This window comes from Haliaeetus albicilla, chromosome 2, assembly GCF_947461875.1.
Source record: "Haliaeetus albicilla chromosome 2, bHalAlb1.1, whole genome shotgun sequence".
Taxonomy (NCBI): domain Eukaryota; kingdom Metazoa; phylum Chordata; class Aves; order Accipitriformes; family Accipitridae; genus Haliaeetus; species Haliaeetus albicilla.
The window spans coordinates 42,567,439-42,577,220 of record NC_091484.1 but is presented as its reverse complement, the minus strand read 5'-3'; the positions used below and the strand labels follow the sequence as shown (position 1 = coordinate 42,577,220).

General features: G+C 47.3%; 1 protein-coding gene across 4 annotated transcripts in view; it reads left to right on the top strand.

Annotated features, from left to right (window-relative positions):
- The first annotated feature begins 2,206 nt into the window (after positions 1 to 2,206).
- Positions 2,207 to 9,782, top strand: part of CREB5 (cAMP responsive element binding protein 5) — a 263,971-nt gene continuing 256,395 nt past the window's right edge. For 3 of the 4 annotated variants that reach the window (XR_011322443.1, XM_069772575.1, XM_069772560.1), the window contains exons 1-2: positions 2,207 to 2,296; positions 3,335 to 3,421. Coding sequence is in view for 2 of the 4 variants with exons in the window: in XM_069772575.1 (XP_069628676.1) it covers positions 3,419 to 3,421 (3 nt within the window). In the remaining 2 variants the exon portion in view is untranslated. The remainder of the gene's footprint in view (positions 2,297 to 3,334; positions 3,422 to 9,782) is intronic. The other variant, XM_069772567.1, reaches the window with a different exon arrangement.

Here is a 9,782-nt window from a genome sequence, read left to right as displayed (position 1 = left end):
GCGGTAGTCCTGTTCATCTTGCTTTTAGGATGTCTTTTTGCACGATACTCTGGACAGGGCAGAAGGACATGCGGAATATTCAGGTCGGGAACTTTAAACAAAATTTACTAAATTAAAGCACAGTGCACACCCAAAGTGGGTCCACTTATTTACTCACTATAATCTGTGTACAAGTCACACGGGGTCCACAGTATCATTCATGAAGAAAGCATCACCCTAGAGTGGTAACATAAAACTACAGCTAATAGTTCACCTAGCATTTTGTTTGCTTCTCTCTGTGTCAAATTTGCCATAACTGATTCTTACGACACAGGTACCTGGGGGATTTGGGCCCTGTTGTCCTTGACTGGCACCTGAATTCTCCATTGCCAGTTCCAGTTTGGTCTCATTGAGAAACCTGGAGAAAAAACTGCTGTGCCTACCCCAGGAAAGCCCATCGATCAGCCACAGTCCCAGCTGCATGTCTGTAAGAAGTGTGAGTACATAAATTGTATGATGAAATCTCAATGAAAGATGCAGAACTGCTTCCTGCACTTAAATCTTTTTGTCATGGCCTTAAAAAAGTGCAGTGTTTCTGTATGTTAAAACCCTTCCTGTGTGACAGATGTAACTGCAATTATTAGTTTAGTCATCCCTGTAGTTTATAATTTCAGGACATTTAGAGGTAAGGCACTTTGCACTCGGTATGCATTTTCCAAGGATAATACCTGACAAAACGAAGGCTTACAGTGACAGCATCATCGAGCCTTATCCTAAGTAGTTAAATGAGTTCAAAACCTATCATCAGTCACCGATAGGATCCGCTTCTATCTGCTTAAATCCTGCATAAAGTGCCAGTGAATTCTTAAAAGCTGAGGATGACTATTAGATAGCCTAATATAAGCCCACGAAAGAATGGTATTATTGGGAGTAAAGTGCTGTATTATTGCCATTTGTAAAGTAGTTCCTGATTTTGGCAGTAAAAGGTACATTACTCTCGCCTCTGTTAATTGAGTATCAGAGAAAAACCAAACCCAGCAGTATGTTGCAGGTTCTATGACCCTGCCTCGAAACAGCGAGGCTTCCTCAGGAGTCGTCCCAGGCTTAGCTGCTAAAACACTGCATCGAAATTAAGTCATACCTCCTGGCATGAATCAGCAGCTAAATCCAGTTAATTATCACGTGTGTCTTTGAAAAGAATACCTCCCGGATAACTACCGTGTGGATAGTTAGGTGCTAGAGGCACTGCCGAGGAGCATCAGGCTGAGAGTGAGGAAGTAAGATCCTTAATAGAAGAAAACCCAGAAAAGGAGGCACTGAAGTAGTTACAGGGTGGAATAATAAACTTGTCACCGGTCGTCGTCCCGGACAACGACCCAGACACACTGTCAACTAGATGCTGAACGTTAAGGGTTGAAAAGGCAGGGAAATACCCGACGATGGCAGTTAAGATTCTTTATTACTGCGCTGCCCCTGGGTCCGCCCCGGCACCCGAGCCCCGCCAGGAGGACACGCGTGGACCGGGCACACCCGAGCAGGCGGAGGCGCACCCTCGCAGGGCTGCAGCTGGGGTCGGAGGTTTCCCTCCCTTCTCGCACACTGCGTTATTTATTAGCCATTTTCTAGGTTAAAAAAACCCACCAACCAAACCGAAAGAGTTTGGGGCTGCGGGAGCCGAGTCCCAGCTGAGGGCGGGCCCCCCCGGCGGCGGCCGCTCGGCGGAGGCAGCCCCTCGGCGCGGCGGCAGGACCGGCTCCCCCCGGATCCCCCCGGCCCCCGGCACCGCCCCGCTGCGCCTTGCCAAGCTGCTGGCCCGGGGGAGGGAGACGGGGCTGGCAGCCCCCGCACGACAACCCCGGGCGGACACGCGGCCAAGTTCCGGAGCCCTCTCCCGGGGCTGCACGGTCCCGGAGCCCGGGTCCCCGTTCCCGGGCCCCCGGAGCGTCCCTTCCCGCCGCGGGGCGACCCCCGGCCGGGCGCCGCCGGACCCCGGCGCGGGGGGGGGGGGGGGGGGGCGGGACATTGTTTCCAGGCTGACTCACCCGCGCCCCGCCCCCCGCCGGCCCCGCGCCGGCGGGGGCGGTGCCGACCGAGGCCACGCCCCCGCCCCGCGCGCGCGACCGCCCGCCTCCCCCCTCTTCGCCCCCCCGCCCGCCCGGCACGGACCGCAATGATTTAGAAGTTCAGGAATCCCACGTGACGTCACGGAGGGTGATGTAATGCTTCTCTAAATAGAACGTATTGTAACCGTCCCTCAGTCCAACGTGGTTCCTCCGGCCGCGCTGCCGGTCCCGTCCCCGCCGCGCCGCGCCGGGCGGTAAGTTCCTAAAAATACGGGGCTGCCCCGGGAAGGCGCCCGGCGCGGCGCGCAGCGCACCCCGCGCTCCGCCGCCCGGCACGGCACGGCACGGCGCGGCACGGCGCGGAGCGGGGCAGCAGCGCCGGGGTGAGCGGCTGGCGAAGGAAGGGGGCTCTTCCCTCCGCGGCCGCGGGGGCTCTTCCCCCCGCGACCGCATCTGCTCCGGAGGCGCGACCGCCAGTCCCCGCCGCGCCGCTGCCGCTGCCGGGCGCGGGGATCCCGCCGCCCCCCCGTCCCCGCGGTGCCCCGCCGAGGCGGCGCGGGGAGAGGGGGCGTGAGCGACCCCCGCGTCCCGCGGAGGGTCGGGCAGGGCAGGGCAGGGCAGGGCGGCGGGGGGCCGGGGGCGCACGGCCGCCGAGCCGCGGGGCAGCCGGGCTCCCCGCCCGCACCCCGGGGAGTTTGGGAAGTCTCTGCGCGCCGCTTCCCGGGACGGGGCGGGACGGGGCGGCTGCCGCGGGGCGCAGGCAGCACCGCGGGGCGCAGGCAGCACCCCGCTGCGCGCTGCCCCGAGCGGGGCGGGCGGGCGGGCAGCTCCCGGCGGAGCGGCCGCGGTCTCCCCGCGCCCCGCGGCGGGCCGGACGGCTCCTCGCCTCTGCCTGCCCCGGCGGCAGTGACAGCTCGCCGGCGCGCTGCCCCGCCGCCCCCTCTCCCCGCCGCCCCTAAAACTTCTGCACAAGTTTCGCGGCGGCGCCCGGGCGCCCCGCCGAGCCGGCAACCGCCGGCCGGGGCCGCGGAGCGGTGCGCGGCCGCCTTCCCCCGTCAGACAGCCCGGCTGCCGGGCTGCTCCGGCCCTCACGTCACGCTGCGGGCCGGTGCGGGGCCGATGCTCCGGTTCTGATGCCGTCGGGTCCGGGGCGGGGGGGGGAGTGCTGACGGGGTCCCCTCTCCGCAGCCCCGCTCTCCCTTTTCTGCCCCGCTGCTCCGCTCGGCGCCCCCCTCCCCAGCTCCGCGGCCCCCCGCCCGGGTCCTCTCTTACAGGGGTCTCTCTCTTCCCAGCGAAGTTTTCGGGACGATAAGAGCTTCAGGAGTGTAAGGGGAATACTTGCTAAACTCTGCCGCCTCTATTATTTATGGCCAAGCATGGTGAGTGATCCTTCATCTCCAGGGCTTAATAGGAGCTTTACAGTCGGAAAGAGAGAGGTCGTTCAAAGAGGGGGTTAGGAATAAAGGAAAATGACATGTCCGTATGTTACTGGTTTTTTAAATCCGGCACTATGTTAGGAGTAGCTTAAGCAGCAAGGTGAGAAGATTTCCATGTATTATCAGTAAGAAACGGTGCTTAGCTAGATGAAATTAAAGCTTGAATGGAAGCGTAATAATTACTGCGAAGCATCTTGCTTGGGCTTTCCTTGAGACTGTGCAGTTTTCAGAGAGATACTCGCCCGCTGGCTTGCACCAGACTTTCCTTGTCTGGCCATTTGGACAAGCAGCAGTGCGTCAAGCAACAGTGCTGGAGGAAAACTTTCTTGTAAGACACTGCCATGCAGAAATAACCCAGAAACCGGACCGAAAGAAAATTGAGAGGTGGAAGGTGAGAGCCGAATGCAAAGAGGTAGCGTAATTTGTGGGGATTTTGCTGAAGGAGGTACACTTTCATAAGGGTATGGTTTATTTTCAGTAGAAAAGTGTACAGTGCTGAAAGTCCCCGCTCGGTATTTTGTAACTTTTCATGTGGTGAATGAGGTTGTCGGTATCAAAAGCTGGAAATTCTTTATTAAAAATGTCTAAAATACTTATTTGTGACTCCTTAATCCTAAGGGGAGCTGTACAGGTCGCAAAGCACTAGGGAAAAGTGTGATTAATGATCAGTGATTAGTGATAAGTGATTAGTGGTTTTATTCAAACTGTTACCTCTGACCAGAAGCACGCATCAGAGGATTAACAGGCTCTTTAGATAAATGCTCATTAGTGGAAGGGGGAAAGCAAAGATAATAGGCATGCACACAGGGACAACTTTCTAGGAAAATCATTCCTGTCTCTGGCATAATAAGCTCTATTAGCAGAAAGGCTCTTTAATTTAAAAGTTGCTTTTATCTTGTAAATCAAAGATAGATGTTGAAGTTCGCTGCGCTATTATAGCCTAAATTTTCCCATATCCACTAGATGTGGATTATCTCAGTAGTGATATTTTATTTAAAAAAACCAAACCCACAATTGAATCTTTAAGAAACTGAACGTTCCCAAGTGCTAAAGCCCTGCATCCCGAGGCATCCGCTCCCAGCAGGCAGAGCAGAGCCTGCTGGCAGCTGACTAGATGGCGCAGTCCTGTTCTCTGGGAGTAAGTATATAGTCCTGGGTTATGAACTTAGCAAGTAGCAGCTTGCTAGGTGTCCTTCAACACTTACAACAAAGTTGATTCTGTGCTGGGTTGGAGGCTAGACAGTGCTACGAGTTCGTAGTCACATTTTCCACGTCAGTTAATCTCGTGAGTTAAAGGCTCCTGGAAAGATTAGACTCATTTACTGAAAGAAACGGTGAGAGAAAGAAGGAGAGAACGAGAGAGGGGCAAAGAGCTACAACCTGGGACGTAACTCTGGACTGAACTGTTTTATACTGCTTTAATGAAGTACAGTTCTGATGGCCTTAATTACTAAAGCCTAAGAGCTCTCTGGAGTTTTTACCCTAGCTATCACTGGCGGAGTGAGGTGTTTTTTTTAAAAAAGAAAGAACGGTTGGCGTGGTGGTTGAACAAAACAGCTCGGACCTGACTAGACTCTACAGATAATGGTAAGGAGTCTGTTTTTATGATAGTTAACCAGGGATTTCTCATTACTCTTCATCATGGGTGGATTGTGAAGAACTGGTATCTACTGCTGTCCTTAGACTTGGCGATGTTTCTGCTGTACTCTTGGCTTACCTGGGATTGATGTTTGTTTGCATCTGTGGAGATAATCAAAGTTTCGAAACTTTAAATGAAACACTTGAATGAAACAGGAAATAGAAATAATGAACTTATGGCACGAAAAAGAAAATGCTGTAGTCTCCTATTGTTACATCTTTAACTGGAGACTGCTAGGAGTAGTTAGGCTAATGCTTAAAATCAAAAAGTTTTGTAATGGCATATAAAAGAGGCAATAAGCTCCATCTGCCACTCTTGAATATTGAATGGCACTCTTCCAGGAGTTAAAACTGCAATATTTTTAAAAGTTTACACATTTAGAACAAGCAGAACCCTCTCCCCCTCACCAAAATAACCATTTATAGTTCAACTTCAATTTATCAAGCTCTACCTCTGCTAATTTAACCTGGGGAATGTAAAGGGAAGCAAGCCATGTCTATAGATTAAAAGAAAAGATAGAAACAAGATTGTACATGTCATTTTATTTATATCACCATTTAGCAGAACAGCTTTCACAGATGAAGAGTTATAGATGCTTTTTTAATTTGGTGTTCACTTCCTCACTTTGAGAATCTAAAATACGCTGCAATCGCTTACACTTATCCTGTGCACTGCGGAGGAGTCTTCTGTAAAAGATTGTTTCAATGAGAGCTAGAGTTGACTCTGGAGTTGATAAGAGAGAGGCAATCTCACGGTGCCTTCAGAAGGCAGCTTTTACTTACTAAACCTTTCAGCTTTGTGTGGGCAGAATTTCTGTGAGCTCAGTAAGTCTTGCAGAATGATTTGAAACTTGGTGATTAACTTGTCTTCTTGTGGCCCCCTTTAAAAACCTGTCTCTGTGCCCCTAATCAAGGCATGAGGATCTTAACTATTAGAAGAGTTCTTGCAAGGTTGTTGTTGCTGCTTTTAAAACAATTTATTTAATCAACAACTTTTTCTCTAATCTTTGTCATCCCGTGTCTCTAATTTCTGCCGTTAGTTAACTTTCTGGATTTTCTATAAACCTGTTGCTTTGAGGACTTATGCCTATGTTTATGTATTAATAGCCGTCTTTCAAGCTTAATTTGAATTCCAGTGACCCTCTTTCCTATAAACCCTATATTATGAGAAAATTATTTCTGGATAAGATTTTGCAGTAAAAGAAGAGCAAAACTGTTTTTACTTAAAACATTTTTTTTTTGTTATGAAGGACCAATGATTTATTATTGGAACAAACGGGTAGTTTTTCTCAAGGCCCGCAAATACTGATTTTTCTTGTAACTCGTTACAGGAAAACTCTACTCAGTAGACGCAGTTGCTGGAAACACGGACACATGTATAAAGCAACAGGTCTTTCAGTTCTGCTTCATAGGTCCAGGTATTCTTTTGCTTCAATTTGGTTTTGGTTATCTCATACTAAACAAATTAATAGCTAGACATACATAATTAAGATAGCTTATTTGGCTTAATCTTCCGTGTGTAAACTGTCATTGCAACGAATACATAGGAGTCCTAGTGGAAATATTTAAAATGCTTTGAGATTCTGTCAGTCGTAAGTACTAACGCCAGGGCCGATCCAACAGCTTGGTAGGTCGTTGCCACTCTGCAATATCTCAAAACAATTTCTGTTGGTTTGTCCTCTCCCTCTCTCCATGCTGCATGCTATTTAACCCCTGAACCCCCTCTCCCCCCCCCGATTTGTAGGTAAATGATATATTCTGCTCTGCAAATTGTAATGCTCTAGGCCTTTTAGGGCTCTAGCCCTAAATAGTATTTTTAGGGCTTTTGCAATTTTCTGCCTTGAGAAATGATCAAAGTTGATCACAACTTTAAAGCAATAGTTTGGAATAAGGACTATGAAAACACTTTTTCCTCTTGCCAAAACTTATATTACTATGCTAATTTATGTTTTTTTAAGGTGTAGTATTCTCTGACACAGACAAAACAATGATCTCAGACAATATCTTATCATGCCGCATTTGAACATTAGCCACATTACAGCAGTATGTACAGAAATTAGCTTTTGTAGACTTGACATGTAAAAACAAAATGCTGTTATGGAAATACTTTTTTTGGGTTATACATATAATCAAAGAAATTATTGAAATGGGCTCAGGTGTACATAACAAGCACAACATAATATACATAAAATAATTATTTTGGTGATGTGGTGAAAAGACTTGTTGGAGCAGATAAGCTGTTGTGTCTTGTTACATCCAAGGAGCTGTTCTGTTGGTTTGTGCACTGATTGTTTGCTCCTATTATGGCTCACATTGAAGGGGCAACCCCGGCCCTTTAAAATAATAGTACGTCTACTATTTTTCACTAAGGTATTATTTTACTCTGTAATTAAAAATACTGAGAGTCAGCATATTTTTTTTTACTAGCCATCACATGGGAAATGCAGCTGTTATTTGCCCTTAGAGAGTTTAGAAAGGGTTGGTTGCATTGGTTTGTAGGTTTCTAGATGGTGATATTGAATGCTATTTTATAAACACGAAGAGATTTCCCAAGGATTTTGCTGAAGGCTGTAGGATTTTCAAAGTAAAACATTGAAAGCTTACGACAATTTCCTTAGCTTAAAAGATGTTTTGCTTTTGGTTCTTGTTTCCGTCTTACGTTTTTTTGAGAATTTGTTCAAGAAGTCAGTCCTGCACACAACTTCAAACTAAATGCCTCAAAACATTGTCATCAGTGGTGTTTGTCTAGGTGTGCAGCTTTAATAATCTCGTCTTTTGAGACAGCTCATGTCACTGTCGTGACACCCTTCCACATAAGATGGTTTGAAGGTGTGGGGTGCAGCCCTGCATGGCTGGAGAGCTCTACTCAGCAAGGTGATTAAAAGGGCAATGTCTTTAGAAGAAGCCAGGAGGAATGAGATTTGAATTTAATTGGGGAAAAATATTACAAATCCTCTATTACCTTTGCCAGCATCAGGAGTCGATTCTGCTTTTCTTTCACTCTGAATGTTTTCATTACTCTTACAAGGGTACTGAGACCTCTGTTAGCTCAGGAACTGGGCATGGTTTGATCTCACCCTCAGCTTTCTTCTACTCCACATAAACTCTACAAATAGTTTCTACGGCCTTTTTGTCCTTTGCAGTATTTTCTCAAACAGCTTTCTTTGCTCTCATCTCAATTTCTTTCCTTCCCGAGGGCCTTGTCTTTGGGTGCCACCACAGAGCGAACATTTCGATGCAGTTGAAGTGCTGGGTCCCAATCTCAGTAGGATTGTGTGTTTTGAAGTTTTCTGTCCAGGGATATACTGAGCCTAAACTGGTCATCCTGGAACATGCTGCCTAAATTTAATACAGAGAAGTGTATTTAATTAGGGTGATCTTTTTCTCATTTAGAGGAAGAAGCTGCCTTTTTACCTGTTTACTTTGTGGGCTTGTGCCTTGAGTTACTCTTTCATTGCATGTAAGGCAGCATTGTTCATAGCCAGCTTTTTCTGAGCTGTTTGCAAGTACTCAGAAATTAATTTGGCTCATGTGGGAAATTAACCCGGACCAGTGGTTCCTAGATTTAACATCTGAGTTTTTTCCTCCTGGCCAAATGTAAGTAATGCTAGTTAATAGGTGACGCTCAACACAGGGGGCTCTGTAGCACAATAAATGGAATCTGGGATTGGGTTTAGGATGCATTGTATGGAGCGGCTACAACAGTAGGCACTAAATTGAGATTTTACCATAGTGTACTCTCTCTCTCTCTTTTTTCTCTTATTGTGCTTTAAATCTTTCAGTTCTGGAGTGCTGTGTTGGTATGGCAATTACCTGTAGAGTAGTATTCTGTTTAAGTAAGCAACAGAGCGCTCCAAGATATGGATGATGATATTAGTAGGTCACTCGGTTGTGCCTTGATGCTGCAAGCCAACTGCCAGTAATTCAGTCATGTGTGAACTACCATTATTCCCAGTCCAAATATACCTCTCACTTACCTTTTTTAAAAACTACATTCAACAGCAATAGTCAGTTGCTAGGTGAGGAGCTTCAAATTGTGAATAGTAAATCATACCTCCATAGGTACTGCTCCAAATTAATTTTAGCTGGTTGGTTAAATCTGGGCCTGCTTTTGGTTCTGGTCAGGTCAGTGAATGAGTTTGTCACTAAATATTTTTAGGAGCCCAGCAGGAACTCCAAAGGTGACCTGAGTGTGATGGCAAAGAGCCTGGAATTGTGCTTGTCCAGAAATGAGCACTGTCTGTATTAGAAATTTGGGCATGCCAATACCTACCTCACTTATTGGAAACTTCTTTTCTTGGAATGGTAGTAAAATACAACCTGAAGAGACTAAAAGCTGAGCAATGGAGTAGGAAAAAGATAATAAATTGCTTTATTCAGGAATATCTTTTACTACCTACTGTTTAACTTCATTACTGAGTGAATGTTTTAGGGAGAAGAAATCTTTATTAAGGGTTTGTGAGGATTTCAATCACCACATCGACTTCCTTTTTTCTGACTTAAAAAAAAAAAAAAAGTTCCTTTTGCTGGTGATGGGGGGGGTGGGGCTGGGGGCATTTGCACACTTTTTTAAGGTTGAAGTGATCAGGATCAACATCTGTAGAGACTTACATCATTTCCCAGAGAGTGCACAAAATGAGGGAAAAGAAGAGATTCTGTAGTTAAA